The sequence below is a fragment of the Vulpes lagopus genome, chromosome 18, assembly GCF_018345385.1.
Source record: "Vulpes lagopus strain Blue_001 chromosome 18, ASM1834538v1, whole genome shotgun sequence".
Classification (NCBI taxonomy): Eukaryota; Metazoa; Chordata; class Mammalia; order Carnivora; family Canidae; genus Vulpes; species Vulpes lagopus.
The window spans coordinates 39132691-39150012 of NC_054841.1; the positions used below are offsets into that span (position 1 = coordinate 39132691).

A 17322-nucleotide genomic window follows, 5' to 3' on the forward strand; every position below is an offset into this window, starting at 1 on the left:
TCTGGCATCCTATTTAGATAATATTCCAAGAAAAAAACTTCAGTCTCTGGCGTTCTTTCTTTCATTCCCTTCACCTCACACTTTTAAAATTCTTTAGCTTTCTTTACAGAAGCGTAGCAAAAAATACTTGGTTGCTACTGCGGACACGGACTGAACGTGTGTATCCAGAGTGAGGTCGGTGAGGGTAGTGCAAAGTCCTCCAGAGTGTCCATCCCACCCTCTTCATATGAGAATCCCTCGGGTGATGAGGGTGAGAGTTGAATTCATTGATAATAGCTCTTTAAAACCTGTAGATTCTTTTTGAAAGTTCTGGCCTTTTACAGTGGACAAAAGAAAGAGAATGTATGCAGAAAGAAAAATCTTTTATAAAGCCTACTTCAAACAATGCAGAAGGGAGGGAGGGGATGAGAAAGGTTTTTCTTTTTTTTCTTTTCTTTTTCAAATGAACTGGGAAGATTTAACATAATTGAGCAATCTAATTAAAACGCCTTTAAAATATGGAAAGATTAGGTTGTATGTCACTTAATTATGTCTTAATGTTATGGAGCTTATATAGAACTAAAAATTCTGGTGTCACTAAACAAATGTTGAGAATAATAGCCCGGTACATATAAAGTAGTGTAAAATAATCATGCTTTGTTTTTGCAGTGGCAGTTACTTTAGTTTCAACACACTTTGAACAAGGATTTACCTTATAAGCATTCGGAGATCCTCTATGCCCATTTTTATTGGTCTTGGAATGTTTTGTATTATTGATAATAAGGCAAAATAGTGGAAATCCTGTAGATTGTTTACAATACATGATTCATTGATAAAGTTATGGTGATTGCCTAGGAAGTATTTTTCTGTCATAATATTCCTAAAGTAACAATGTTATAAAGGTTCCTTTATTTAACACCTACACATTTGAACTGTGGAAAGCAGGCATTTTAGAATCTTTAATGTCTTTATATATATATATATTTTTTTTGGATCTAACAATAGGGGAAAATATAACCAAATTAATGTTTTCTAAATAAAGAAGCAAATGCACAATTACAGAGGGTATTTAACAGAGTAAATTTGTCTTGTCTAAAACTAACCAATTTTTGCATGAAGTTTAATCTTAAAGGGAAAACTTACTATGTTTTGAAGACTTTAGGGTATGTCTCAGTGTATGGGGATGTCTATTTTTGGAATACTTAGCATTTAAAAATATGTATTATACCATCAAGAAGGAACAAAGGGTTTTCAGTACCGTAGCTAATATTAAAGAAGCTGATGGGATGTGTGACCTTTTTTCTTTCATTGCACTGGTGAGGATGGAATTGTATTTTTGCAGCTGTTATTTAATTCTATAGGAAGACTAATCCACCTTATTGAAATGTTAGGGCATTTTGTAAACACTTTAACTCAGTGTGCCATCTAACAGTAGATCCGTCTACTTATAGGCTTGGCTCATAGGGCAGACTCATTGTAAAGGGGAAGCATTGTTTTAGGAAAAGTTTTGTGTAATGCCAAAGAAACTATAGATGTTTGCGGTCCTCAGTATGTTTCATTGTTTAAACAAATAACTAAGGATTTCTCAGGTCTACATGTGTTAAATAGACATTATTGATGTATTATTTTGAGTCTTAATTTAAAACCACTTAATGTGTATTATAATTTCAAGTACTGGAACATAAATTATTTGATTGTTTTATCTTACTGTCTTATTATTGATCTTGTTTCTTTTCTAAGTGTTCATGTTTAAATGTTTAAATAAATGGAAAGACAGAGGCCAGGTTGCATTCCCGTATTACTTTCTGACATTTACTAAAACTGTACTTTGCTTTGTAATATCTCTCAACCTAGACCACTAATATTGCAGTATTTCTCTATGAGTGATTTGAACTCTTTTGATAGTGCTTTGGAAAGTGCCAGTCATCCCTTTTGCTCCTTTGTGTGAGTATTCTAAATTTACCTTTTCCTTCAAGCTTTCCGTTCCATCAGGATCCCTTCCTCCTATATTAAACATGACGTTTCCTTTTAGTTCATTTAGAAAATACATGTCATATAACAGGAACAGCCCTAATGTCTTCCTTTGTGGTCTCATTTGTCCACTTCTTTACATGTCCTTTGTCCTTTCAGCTCTGTTCCTGTTTTAAAGGAAGCACTTTTCTTGTGCTCTTTGTCTCATCTCCTGTATTCTTTGAGATCTTGTGCTATCATTTATTGCCTTTTGGGTATATTTGGTTTTATCGGTGTCTTCTGGTTCCCCTCCTCAGCGTTACAATAATACTCGAGTCTCTAAAATAGTCTTCCTTCCACAGGGATTCATCTTGGAGTTGCTTTTCTCACTTTTCCTCAGTTCCCTCATAGTCTCCTGGATCTCAGCTATGCTTTGGTGAAACGAATGTTCCTAAAATCACTCAGTAATAATAGTGATGGTACTAATAGTGATGGTACTAATAATAGTGATGTTTACTTTTTGAATCTTGTTTGTGTGCTCAATACTATTCTAAGTACAGTAATCTTCTACTTACGGGGATATATTCCAAGACCCCCAGTGGATGCCTAAGACTGTATATAGTACCAAACACAATATATGCTATGTTTTTTTCCCTGTATATACATATTTGTGATAAAGTTTAATTTATAAGTTAGGCACAGTAACATTTTAACAGTAACTAATAACAAAATAGAACAGTTATAACTATATACAGTAATAAAAGTTACATGAATATAGTATCTCAAATATTTTGTCACACAGTACTCATTTGTTTTGTGATGATGTGAGATGATAAAATGCCTGTGTGATGAGATGAAATGAGGTGAATGACATGACATAGTGTTAGGCTACTACTGACTTTCCAGCAGTATGTCAGAGAGGATCATCTGCTTCCCAACTGCAGTTGACTATGGGTACTGAAACTATAGAAAGCACAACTGCAGATAAGGGGGACTACTGTACCTTACATAGCTTATTTCATTTAATTTTCACAACAGTTCTGTGAGGTAGTATACTATAGGGTCGAGAGCTTTGAACATTTGTCTGATTTGAATCCTTCTTGAACTGCTTACTATCAGTACAGTTAGGTAAGTTATTTAACCTCTCTGGCTTAATTGCCTCATCGATGAATTGTGCATAATAACCTACCTCAGAAAGAAACTGTGACATAAAGAATTAAATAACCCAAGATCACATAGATTTGCATGGTTTGGGATTAGAATCCAGACAGCTGTGTTAACCATTTTTGCTTTCTTTCAGTGCTTTTGGTGATCCAATTGATAAAACCAATTACTTTTTATTCTTCCTGATCTTCCTGTAGCAATTGACAGTATTTCCTCTCTTCTACTTAATTTTTTATTTAAATTCAATTAGTTAACATATAGTGTATTGTTAGTTTCAGAGGTAGAGGTCAGTGATTCATCAGTCTTGTATAACACCCAGGGCTCATTACATATGTGCCCTCCTTAATGTCCATCATCCAGTTACCCCATGCCCCTACCTCCCTCCCTCTTCTACTTATTCACTCTTTTCTCTTCTGGTTTATACATCATTGGCACTTTGATTCACCGTATGCCTCTAGTGACATCTGAGTTTTATTTCATTTTTCCCCTCTTTTTGTCCATTCCCTTAATTGTTTTTGTTTGACATTTGGTCACATCCCTTACCTATTCCTATGAACTTCCTTTAGGACCAGAAGTTTCTGTCGTAATTTCCAAAATCTCTAGGTTAGACCTCAATCCTGAATTTCCAGATCCTTGGATTTCAATTTGAATGCCTTTTAGGCATCTTACATTCAGTACGGTGTTGACCCTTGAGTACTGTAGTGTTGTGATTTGATTATATCACATCTGATTAAAATACCTTGTTATTAATTTCTCCTAATGTGGCTGAAGAAAAGCCAGTCCTAGGAGCAGGGAAAAATGTTGGCTCCTCATCCCATTTCCTGTTCACTTGTGCTTATATTAATAACTTCAGTTTATTTCTGGAAAGAATCTTTTTAAAAAAATTTTATTTATTTATTCATGAGAGAGAGAGAGAGAGAGAGAGAGAGAGACAGAGAGGCAGAGGCAGAAGGAGAAGCAGTCTCCATGCAGGCAGCCCAATGTGGGACTTGATCCTGGAACCACGGATCATGACTGGAGCTGCAGGCAGATGCTCAACCACTGAGCCACCCAGGTGTCCCTGGAAATAATCTTTTAAAGTGATTATTTTATGAGGGTTATACACCTAAAACTAGATATCCTTAAATCCGTTCACCTTGTAGTATGCTAAAAGACAGTGGGAGAGAGTACAGTGGTCCATGTCTTTACATTGTGGAGACCTCTGTTAAAGTATGTAATACATGATAGCTGATGTACAGACGTACGTCATCGTACATCACCTCTTTTGAGGAGCTTTTCCTGTGAAGGTAGTATACTAATAGTATAGGCTGTACTTTTTGACTATTAGAGATATCTGACTGGATTTTAATGGAAAGCTTTCTTGCTTTGGACAGCTACTGAACTTTGATGTTCTTTGAGTTGTTGGAAAGATTATTTCCATGAAATTATATGTGTGAAGTACTGGCACTAATAAAGAACTTACTGCCACCATCATTAATTCTAATATGCATTAAAAAATATTTTATCAAGATATATGTTGAAAAGTAGCATTTAATCACCTTCTCAAAGATATTATTAAATTGAAAAACCAAAACTTTTATTGTTGATGGTATGTTTTAATTAAGGAAATACTGTGGTGGCTGTTTTTCTTGTGCTCTTAGCATTTGTTTATACCTGTCTTAGGATTTTGTATTTTACTTATGTAGCTGTTATTCTGTATATTATCCATTCCTGTTTTGTCTTGTGAACTCCTCAAGGTAAAGGATCACCTTTGTACCTGTAGTGTATAAACATATTACTTGGCACATAGACTGTTAGTAGACGTTGATTGAAAGAGTTCATTTATTTCTTGGACCATCATAAGAGTCTTCCTCATCAAGCTTTGATTTCCACCCCTCCCCCCAACCCCTCTGGTAATATGGTATTAACTTGACATTTTTTAACATTCAAATATGATATCATTATATTTTCATTTTGATGTTTCTCAAGCCCAGCCAATTCTTTAGTTTCTTTACATGATTAATACTAAATTATAAAACAATTCTTGAACTTAAAAGTTAAATACAAATGGAGATTCTGCTTTTATTTTGCAAGAACGTTTACTGAAGATGACCTTAGAGGAGAGACGCAAAGAATACATAAGGGACTATGTTCCCCTGAACACCATCCTATCGTGGAAGGAGGAGATGAAGGGGAAGAGCCAAAATGATGGTAAGTTTCTCAAAACATTTTTCATGTAGATATTATTGTCATTTATTTATGTCTTTGCAGGACAGTTTTGATAGAATTGAATAACTAGCATTCAGTAAAAAGATATTTTTGGTATTTGAAGTAATTGCTTTGTTGCCATTTAATTGTTTGTAGCAATCTATTCTGTTATTTAAATTTAGGAAACTCTATTAACATAATTCATGTTATAATAGTCCACATTTCTGTTATAGCACTTAAAAAAATTCTGCAGTTGTTCTTGGAGCAAATAATATTAAGGATTTGGTGCTTTTGTGGTGTGGCCTTTTGAGTTTTTTTTTTTTAATTCACTTATTTCTTCAAGTTTCTTTAAGATATTCTGAGGATTGGATACAGTTGAGGGTACATTAGGAAGAATAGAGAAAAACATTTCCCATAGTTTTAGCGAAGTGTATATGTTTTGTATGGTGTGGTATTATATCTGCATGTAAATAAACTATTTGTATTACATACTCAAAAGTATGATTTAATGAGAGTCTAGACTGAGTGAAGGTATGTGTTAGAATATAAATGAAATTGTAAGTATTGAAAAGGTACATGGAAAATATTCTAAAAAACAATAGATTTAATGGATGCTTATTATGCCTACCTCTGAATTAGCACTTATTGATGTTAATGGCCTAGATGTGAAGCTAAGAAGAAATAGGGTGCTTTTTAGTATACTTCATAATTGAGGAAGAAAGGTAACTGTATGAAAGTGACTTGGAACATGCTAATTTCACAGGTTCTGGTCTCAGATTGATGGAACTGTACAGGATACTATGGGTTCAGAACAAGAAAGTTAATATGGAATTCCTGTGGACAAATCTGTGGGTGGGAAATAGCAGCCCAATTAGGCTTTAGTGTCTGAAGAGAACACATTTACCTGAGTGTTTGCATTTTAGACAGAATTTTTATTTTTCTAGAAGGCAAAACATGTGAGTCCTATTTCTTTCTTAGTTGCTTTTTTTAGCTGGTCACTTTTCTAAGGATGTAGTACTTAATGTTCTTTTAAAACAATTTTTTCCATTCAGAAAGAGATTCCTGTTGCTGCCAGAACAATTGACCGAGGGGTAGAGATACCCAAGGTTGTATTGCCCAATGTTGGTCTATTCACCTCTGCATAAAGGCTTGGCCTTTATGTTGGCTACTTCTTTTTGAATATACACATAACAGTCTAGGGTTGAACTGGGTTATCAGAGGACTCATAGTTGGGTATTTTCAGAGATACCACACACCAAAATTTGTCCCCTGAATCAGAAAAATACATTAAATAACACCTGCCATTGTATTCCCTAGCAGGATCCTGTGTATTTACTCCGAATATGAGCTTTATAAGTGGTTACAACTGGTCTATGTATGTATTTCACTTTTTTCCTAAAATGCTTTTTTTGAGCTGAAAGTTTTTCATGGGCAGAGAAATGATGTGATGAAGTTTGTATTTCTATTGAACACTTTCTGATTCGTAGGACATGAACAGTATTTATTGGGTTTGCACAATATACCAATTTCAAATGTTGTAGTTTATCATTATTACATTTTTGTAGAAGGACGTTTTGACCTTGATATCCAGAATTACATGGGAAGTTCTCAAGCTATTTTAATTTTTTTCTTACTTTGCTCAGTTTTGCTTTAATTAAATTCTTTTTGTTATTATATTGTAGTAGAAAGCTAAATAAGCTGGAGAATAATTGAATGCATTTGTCATAATTTTGATTTTAAGGTCTCCTAAAAAAGGAAACTAAAAATTGCCAAATATAAAATGATTGTGTAGAAAGCAGGAAGTAGACAGTATTTTTATTTTGACTTTTACGACTCTGGTAATGCTGGCAAGTATGGATCAGAAGGAGAAAGGATGGGAGATGATTACCAAAAAAAAAGAAAACAACAACCCCCACTTCATAACCCAGTTTCTTATTGTTCATGTTCATATTTGTCAACTGCTCTTGGTAAATCTCTGAGATTATATGCTTCCATTTCATTAATAATTCTCTTTCATTTGTCAGTTCCTTTATTGAAGGGAATTTTTAAATTCTTTTCTCTTAATATACTGTGTCTCAACACTTGCAATAGTGACTCATGAGTAGGTGAGCATAATTAATATGTTAAATAGGAATACCTTGAGGTCAACCCTCTGTGAAGAAGAATTGTTTTTTTTTTTCAAACTTTAAAATAAGCATTTAAAAAATTATGTAAAAATAGAGTAGTATAATGAACCTTTTTACTCCAATCACCCTGTTTGAAGTTAAAACATGGCCAGTTTTTTTTTTTCATTTATACCAGTGCTTCCCACACCTTCTTCCCAAATTATTTTGAGGCAATTCCTGTATGTCATACTAATTTTATCTGTAAATATATGTGTGCATATGCATGTGTTTCTAAAACATAGGGACATGTTTTCTGTTTTTTTTTTTTTTTTTTTTTTTACTATAACCACAACACTGTATCACATTTAAATGAATAATTCTTTAATATAATTAAATATCCAGTTAGTATTAAACTTTTTACAATTGTTTCATAAAGGGTTTTACTTTTTTTAATATAGTAGGTTTGCTTAAGATCTGAACAGGGTCCACATATTTGATTGAATATATTTCTTAAGTCTCTTTTAATTTATATAGTTTCTTTTCTCTCTGTCCTCTTTCCCACCACCTGTAATTTATTTGATAAATAAAGTAGATTATTTGTCTTCCAAACTTTTAACATTTTGGATTTTGCTGACTGCATCCTTGTAGTGTCATTTAACATGTTTCTCTGTCCATAGTGTTACTTATGAGCTAGTAGTTAAATCCAGAGTCTTGCTCAGACTTTGGTTCAATTTTTTTTTAAAGAATAGTTTATCAATTATTATACCTTCTTTTTCATAATACTACAAGACACATAATGTTCAGTTACTGTCTGTGTTGAGGATTCATCACTAGGTTCAAGTATTCCCAGCCTAATCTATCCATTGTAAAGTTCCCTGCCAGCTTTTCACTTAATGATTTTCATAGCCATTAATGATCATTGCTTAAATCCACTATTTTATTAGAGATTGCAATATGGTCTTATTCTGATTTTATCATCCCTTCATTTATTATTTGGAGTTCTATAAAGAACTTTCTCATTAATTTTTTTGTTTCCATGTAACACAATTTATAAGAAAAGACAGAATAAATGCTGGATTTCCTTTTATTTGCCAGTTTTTAAATTGAGTTGGGTTTCCTGAAATCTTCCAAAGGTAATGAAAGAGTTCTTTTTAAAAATTTTATTATTTATTTTAGAGAGAGCATGAGAGTGAGTGGCAGGAGGGGCAGATGGGGAGGAAGAGAGAGAATCTCCAGCAGACTCCATGGTGGGTGCAAAGCCCAATTGAGGGCTAGATCTCACGATTCTAAGATCATGATCTGAACTGAAATCAGAAGTAGGACACTCAACCAACTGAGCCATCTAGATGCCTCTTGTTAATTTTTGACTGTCATTTAAAATCTCCCTCTCTCTCTTCCCCACCCTGCCACATATATTAAGTGGGAGTACCTCAGTGGTTAATAGTCTACAGAGGATGTGTGTGTGTGAATGTGCATTTAAAAGTATAACTCTTGGACAGCCCCTGTGGCTCAGCGGTTTAGCGCTACCTTCAGCACAGGGCGTGATCCTGGAGATGCGGGATAGAGTCCCGTGTCGGGCTCCCTTCATGGAATCTGCTTCTCTCTCTGCCTGTCTCTCTCTCTCTCTCTCTCTCTCTCTCTTTCTGTGTCTCTAATAAATAAAATCTTTAAAAAAAAAAGTATAATTCTCAAAAACATACAATTACTAAATTGTAGTCTTGTGGTACAGTAGAAAGACAAATACAGATCTATAAATGGATGGATAGATGGATATGATAGAAAAATGGCATTGTTTTCTTTGTAGGGAGGAAAGTTTTCAGGTTTAATTTGTATGTGTTCTGTACTCCTTTGCTACTTCTAAGCCAAGGTTCTTTTAAAACACCACTCAGAGAAGCATTGTTTCTTTCTTTGGATGGAGCAAAGGATTGGCAAAGACTGCTATGCTTATGCTGATTTTGTCTTACTAGTTAGTATCAGGGAAAATAGCTACAGCTGTAAATTTAGATGTTTTGAGTCATTACTTTTAATGTTTATATGGAATAGCAAAGGAGATAAAATATAATTGTGACAGTGAGTTAGATGAAAATATACAATTATTTTACTCAGGTGTTACAAATTTTTTTAAAAATGCGTCATTTAGAAAGAAACTTCATACTTCATATCTTGATATTTCATCTTACATATATTCAAGCATGATTTATGGTCATTTGAAAACACTTAATTGGAAATGGTCTGTGAACTCTGAAGTCTTTGTGTGAATCTCCATTTTTTTGAGGTATATAAAATTTTTGAGATGTATGGGTTGGCTAGAGGTATGTGCATAATCTTTCATACTGAAAATAGCTAGCATTGTTAACTTAGAAGTTCAACCCTATTTGCACATTTTCATTAGAACAAATTTCTTCCGTTAAATTATTTCCACAAGAAGTGATGACTGACCAAAAAAAAATAAAATTTAAGTCCAAACTCAATCTCTCAGTCACTGAGATCTTATTTCAGTGTGGATATTGAATTTTGTTGCATTTTATCTGTGTACCAACTTGAATATTGATGTTTAGAAATCATCAATTGGGAAATAGGAATATAATTACTTGTGTTACTGAGTGTTACATGGATGGGGTGTGGGACCATGATGGTAAAAGGAATTTTTTATTTTTTATTTTTTGGTAAAAGGAATTAAAAAAAAATAACTATGATGAGGTGGGGACTTACCCAGATTTTTAAACAATGTTAACTATATTATTTGATTAAATATTTGATGCTAGTTGGAAGAGCACAGTTTAAAGTGACTAAATAGGAAGTTGGTATTTAAAACAGGATATTTGTAATAGGGATACAAATATCGGAAAGGGATATTTCCTATTTAATTTTGTGATATTGGTTCCTTTTTATATTCAGTTTAAGCACCATACTTTGAAAGTAAAATGATCTGTAGAAGCAGAAGGCAGCCCAGAGCAAAACTCCTTAATTCTTAGATAGAAATGTTTTTAATTAAAAAAATTTTTTTTTCCTTTTTTGAGAGAGAGCACATGCACACATGGGTAAGGGGGAAGGACAGAGGGAGAACCTCAAGCAGGCTCCATGCTCAGCACAGAGCCACTCATGAGGCTCAATCTCAGGATCCTGAGTTCATGACCTGAGCAGAAATCAAGAGTTGGATGCCCAAGTGACTGAGCTACCCAGGCACTCTTAGATAGAAATCTTTTATTTTGAGTAGGTGGTGATTTTCCCCCTTTTATGTGATCTTAAAATAAATTTAATTAAAAAAACCGGAAATCTGTTTTTGCCTCAGGTAACAAAGATGACTCTGGCTTATTCTGCAATTATTTGTGATGTTTCCATTACCAACAAAGATGTGGCAAAAGTAGAACTATTAGAAACAAACATTTTTCACTTTATAGTTAAAAGTAAAAAGACTAGTAAGGACTAAAATCCTAAAATGTGCTAAGCTTTATGGTCTGGCTCCTCTCCTCTTTGGGCTCTTTATTATACCACTCCTTTTCTTGGTCTCTGCCTATAGCCACACTATTCTGTTTGTTTCTTGAATGTACTGTGCTCCCTCCCACTTTCACTACTGTGTCTTTACCTGTACTTGTCTCCCCCCTCCTCCTACCACTTATCTCACCTTAATTTTTCTCAGCTTTCATTTTTCACCTTGAAACCCTTCTATTTTTTTTTTTTTTAAGTCTTTCCTGAGCCCTTACTCTGGAACAGTTTCCTTTATTAGATATTTTCATAGTGCTGTGCTCCTTTTCATAGAGCATTTATATTAATTTGTTTTTATGTACTCAATTGTAGGATTATCTTGATCAGCTTCTGTATCCATATGAGACGGTAATTAGGAAAATAGGGATGATGTCTTTACTCCCTTTTATATCTCTGGCATCTGTCATAGTACTTGCTGCACACTAGATACTCATTAGATACTTGTGTGAATTGAATAATTTAGAAACTATTTGCCTGGTAGTATTTTCATGTATTATTTCTTTTCTTCTCATCTTTTTTTTTTTTTTTTTTCTGTATTATAAAGATTCATGTGGGAGTGATGGGCTTAGAAATTAAGCCATACTATTGGTTGTAAAATATGCATTTACATCTCTGTAATATAAGGTCAGTTTCGTTAAATTTTAAGTCCACTGATAAATTTGAATTAAGATTTTATTGAACTATTACATAGATTTTTACCTGAGACAAGGATGGGAATTCATGTGTTGTGTATTCATTCATCAGCATTGTATGTTATTATTTATAATACTTTTAGTAACTAAATGTCACAATTTCTGTTCCTGTGAGTTTAAATGTCAAAGGGCTTGGGGTGCCTGGGTGGTGCGGTCAGTTAAGCAATCTGTTCTTGGTTTTGGCTCATGTCATGATCTCAGGGTTGTGAGATGGAGCACTGTGTTGGGCTCCGCATTCAGTGCAGAGTCTGCTTAAGTTTCTCTCTTCTCTCCCTTTGCCCCTCCTCGTGCTCCCTCTCTCTTCCTCTCAAATAAATTGTTAAAAAATATTTTAAAAAGTTAGAAGAGCTTATGTTAAATGGGTATATACACAGACACTAAGCTTATTGTATAGTAAGTAATTATTGTAAAATAATTTGAAGTGTAAAAAAAAAGATTGCAATTCTAATGCATTTACTTTGGCATTATTCAGTATGTAAAGCAACTATAAGAAATTATTTTAATACTATATCCCATTTAAGCCCTTTACTTAGTTGGTTTGCTTCAGAAAAGAACTTGACTATTGACAATTTGGTCCCCTATGAAAGAATTAAGCTAAAGAATTTCTAAAAATTTTGAGGATAATGGCATTCATTGTAATAATTGTAATAATATAGGAAAACATTAAGAATTTTTGTCATGATATTCTTTGTGAAGGTATGAGCACTGGTTAAGTCAAACATTTGTTAAGTAAGGTTAATTTCTAAAAGGGAGAGAAAAAAAAATGAAGTTATATAGGGATTCAAGATTCACTACATGGTTTTGTTTTTCCTGCACCTTTATTTTACTCTTGGTCTTTTTACTTCCTTTGCAAGATTATTTTAACAAAAGTGTATCTTACTGTGCATTGGCAAGTATACTACCATGTGCTATGTGAATTGTCCTTGTATTTGATTTGTTTTTAAACTAATAGAGAACTAAAAAGACACATATCTTTTTTTTTTTTTTTTTGCATATATAATGATTTGGTGTTGAGACCAGAAGATGTGTGTTTTATGTCTGTGATGTCACAGGTTCTACTCTTTTTCTTTTAACCTACTAAGTAAATAATACTAGCAAACAGATTTTACTTAAATACATTTTGGTCAGTGTAAACAGGTACTTTGAGATGGGCTATAGAATGGTGGTAACCAAAGCCAATATTTTCCTTTCATTTTCTTTTTTTTCCTTTCTCTGGTCATTTTTCTACATGAGTCTTTATAAAGTCTTGGTCTTCTTTTCTGAAATATTTATTGATTTTTCATGTATGTATTCAAAACAAAGATTTAAATACCATTTACAGTTTTACCTAAGCCTTAGATTTAGAACTACATTGAGAATTACTGATGAAACAATAATCAAAATATAGTTCAATAACAAAAAACAGATATATAACAAAATATAGATCAGCAGTAAGGTACAGTTCAGCAGTAGTCTATATGCCTTGCCATATACAAAGATACAAGTCCTTTAGAGGTTTGGAATACTGTGGTTTAGTTTGGCCTAACTCCAGGGAAGCCATAGATGTCAGATTGCTGGTTGTTTCCTAGAGATTGGACTAGGTATAATCCGTTTTTCAAAAAAACCCAAAATACAGGAGATTCTCTCATGAATCTTAGATTTGTGATTGTGTCTGCCATATGCATATAACAAACTACAGATTTTCCAGGTTTTGTACTTCCGTTGTATGTTGAGGTAAAAACTTCAGGGTGTGTGTGTGTGTGTGTGTGTGCATAAGTTGAGGCTTAATGCTAAATACTGATTAGACATGTAATGATTTCCATTATTTTGATATATATATATATATAGTATGTTAATTGTGTGAAAAGTTTTGGAAATAAACATTACTGGCATCAGATTCCAATTCTGCTATTATGCGTCCTACCCAGAGAAGTTGTGAAGTCCCTAAATTGTCTCCACATTTGTTACTTGGCATATAGAGGCTGATTATTTCTCCATCCTAAGGTTGTCATGAGAATTGAGAGAGGATTTCAGTAAGCCTGCGTAGCTCTAAAGCTTGCTCTTCTTATTCTAGAATGCGCTCTTTCTCTTGGAGGAAACTCTTTTGTGAGTCTGTATTCACTACTTCTAGTCACATCTAGGTTCTTAAGCAATGTATAATATAGCATAAGTTTTTTTTTTCTTCTTTGTATTCCTGTAACTGTAACTACATGTCTACTTTGAATTTGGTCTGTCTGCTTTAAAAAGGTCGGAATTGTGAATGCTTATTGAAATTTTACAGGGTCTAGTGGAGGTCCTTGTGTATGTATCTAGTAGTTTGTTTTTAAGCATAACTGGAATTACAACTGATCAAGGAAGACTTTATTTTAAGTGATTGATTTAAAAACATCAACTTATAAAGGAAACATTTTTGTTTCCTTTATAAGTGTATATTGGTTTAAGAATTTTGAAATTTGTACTGTCAGATTTGAGAATGAGGGCATCTAAAACAGAAAATGCTTTCTGAACTTAAAAGCTCATATTTTAAAATTTACAACTTCTGTTATTTAGCACTTAGAGTAAATAGCAAGTGAATCAAAAGTCTCTGGTCTTCACTGCATATGAATTTTAATGTAATTGAAAGGGAAGAATTGTTTAAAATAGGAGTTGACTGAACAATTTTCACAAACTAAGGGAATAGCATAGTTCATACATCAAAGGAGATGACTTTTTGTTGAGAAAAACAGCTTGACTCTGTGGATATGAGAAGTCTGGACAGACAAGATGAAAACAGAGAAATTTTGAGTTTTGGGACAGCTTTGGAGAGCTATGTGAGGATATAGGAATGAAACAAGGATGGGACTCATGGAGGGATGGTAGAAAGCAAGAAGCTCCAGCAAATGGCAGGAAGTCAGTCCCCATGGAAGGCCAGAGTCTATCTAGCCTCAAACCATATAGATAGGATGGAGGTTAAAGATATTTATCTTATTTGAATGTTAAAATAATGAGTGTATCTGTACGGAGATATCCAGGTACCTGACCTCTTGATTTTTTTTTTTTTTTTATTTTTAACAATAGTAGAAATTGTGTGACTCCTGAGAATATTGCATTTAGCCATACTTACGTCTTTGACAAACACAAAAAATACACACTCTACAGTCTCTGAATTCTTCTGCTTGTTCTGGTGATATGTGACTGGACAGATGTAAAAATGTGTACCTGGCAGTCTAAAAAACTAGTTAGTTTCTGGTAACTTTACTGGGTCCGTAAGTGTATTTAAAATCTGTTCAACCATTTTAAAGTGTACAATTTAGTGGTTTGAAGTAAATTTACAATGTTGTGCAACCATTATCTGTACTCATTTCAAGAACTTTTTCATCTTCCCAAATAGAAACTCTGCACCCATTAGTAACTCCCCATCCTCCCCCTCACACAGCTTTTGGTAATCTCTATTTTCTGCCTCCATAAAATTGTCTATTCTAGACTTTACATAAGTAGAATAATACAATATTCTTTATTTCTGGCTTATGTTACTTAGGATAATGTTTTCTGGATTCATCCATATTGTAGCCTGTATGATGCCCTGAGCTGAAGGCAGATGCTCAATCGCTGAGCCACTCAGGCATCCCTAACGGTGGGTTTTTTAAACTACCACCTTTAGGGTGTTGGCTTGGTTTCGGTAAACCTTTGTTTTTCAGAATTTCAACAAAGTTGGTTTAGTTTCTGTATGCAAATGAGAGCTTGGAACTATGTGGTCCACCCTTCTGCTTGACTTTATAATTTCGAATGTGAAAATCAGCTGTTTTGGTTTGGCTACTTCTAGCTGCTTTAACAAATTAATTCTCAAGAAGCTTGACCTGATAGAAGTTTATTTTTGTGTTACCTAACAATCTAGTGTGGGTGTTCATGATTGGTGCTGGTAGAGGGATGGTGGTGGTTAGGTTGGGGATATGAGTGTGCATATATGTGAGGGGGGCATCTGTTTCACATAGTCTTTTAGAGATAGAGCTGTTGGAACCTGTTCCTTCTTTGACATGTTGCTTCTAAGATTGCCCTTGAGAACCCTGGGGGAAAGAGGAAAAAGAAGGATTATGTGTCAGAGGGTTTTTTTTTTTTTAATTTTTTTTTTTATGTGAGCTAGGTCTAGAAATGGTGCACCTGGGTTCCACTCATGTATCTTGGGCCACGTCTCAGTCACATGGCCATATTTAATTGTAAGATAGGCTGAGAAATGTATTCTAATTATAGAAAGAGGAAGAAACTAGAAACTGGTTTTGATGAATAGTAATTTCTGCCATGTCAGCCATGCACAGAGCTTCTTTGAACTACCATGTTTTATTGAATAAGCTGTAAGAAACACCATTCTTTTATATTCCATTAAGAAGGAAGGGGGAAAAGCACTATCGAATTACTACACAATGCTCTCTAATCACTCTAGTCTCTTTCAATAAATAAATTTAAAAATACTGTAGATTTACTGAGTTATACATTTATGATACATCATCTTTGGACATATTTTCAAAAGAAACTCTAAGTGAAATAAATTAATTTAGGTATTCTTAAAATGTCTTTGCACTCAGAGTCCAATTCTTGTGAATCATTTTTTTTTCCACTCAAAGTTGTTGGTGTTTGTTTTTCTACAAAATTATTTTCTGTCTGATAGAGCTGGTGATAAAGCACTACTTAAAAATGTACTTTTGTCTGGGATTTTTTTTCCTTAAACCACTGATACCTATCTTGCAAATTTAAGTGCTGGCATTTTCTTGATTTTACCAGATGGTGTCAGTGAAAGGTTTCAGCCAGTTATTAGGACTCCTATGTACTCAAACGGTCATTAAATATTTTGTTGCCTGAAATGTTGAGAGATTCCAGTTGTCCAATTGTATCACCAGAAATGCTAAATTAATAAATTGTTATGCACACAGGAAAAGACGTTTTAGAATTGAAGATGTGTAGTATGTTTTAATTTGTTTTGAAATTCTACTTGTGTCTTTTAATGTTTGATTTTTTTCTAATGATGCCTAACCTATTGTAAATATTGGCTATTTGAGTTTATGAAAGTAATTGCATTTTAGTTTTTCAAGTTCTAGAGGAAGAAAGACATAAAGTGAGGGCTAAGGAAGAGCAACTCTTTGGAGCATTGGCTCAGTTAACTGAGTCTGATTTTAGAATAATGCGAGAAAACTTTTAAAAACCATTAGTTGCTTCTAAATGGAATGAACTCTGACACAGTGCATTTCCTGTAATTGGAAGTATTCAGAAAGGTTCTAGATGACAGTCATAATAAAAGCACTTTCTTCACTGGGTGTTAATTGAACAAGATGATGTCTAATCTGTGCCTGACTATTGAGATTCTTAGTCTAAAATAATATAATTTTGTATAAATGATATTCCCTTTTCAGATCCCTGATGGTGTAATTTATCAGTGCTGTTAGTGATTGGAACGGCAGTGATTTTTTTTTGTTGTTGTCATTTAAGGCAGACAACTACATGCAGATTACTTTTTTGTTTCTAGTTAAGTGATTTAACAAAGTAAGCCAATGCGTTCTTTGAAACACTGATTGGCTCAGGGAGAACATGGAGTCAAGAAATAGCACTTTTCCTTATAGATTTCATTGAAAAATATGTTACCTGATCTTCCTGGAGGTACAGGAAAATTCTAATTGTTGATTCTCTCAGGGTTTATTTGGTGTAAGAGATCACTGAATTTATTTTTGATGAAAAATCTTGTGGAAGTAGCCCTTCCTCCTTTACTTTTTCCTTCCTTTCTGTTGTTTACATAGTAACTTGTGGCCAGACTG

At 33.7% G+C, this 17322-nt stretch overlaps 1 protein-coding gene across 2 annotated transcripts in view; it reads left to right on the forward strand.

The window, feature by feature from the left end:
• MACROD2 (mono-ADP ribosylhydrolase 2) overlaps nt 1–17322 on the forward strand; it is a 1912080-nt gene that overhangs the window by 1180 nt on the left and 1893578 nt on the right. For both annotated transcript variants that reach the window (XM_041733514.1, XM_041733515.1), the window contains exon 2: nt 5167–5283. In XM_041733514.1, the coding sequence (XP_041589448.1) occupies nt 5167–5283 (117 nt within the window). The remainder of the gene's footprint in view (nt 1–5166; nt 5284–17322) is intronic.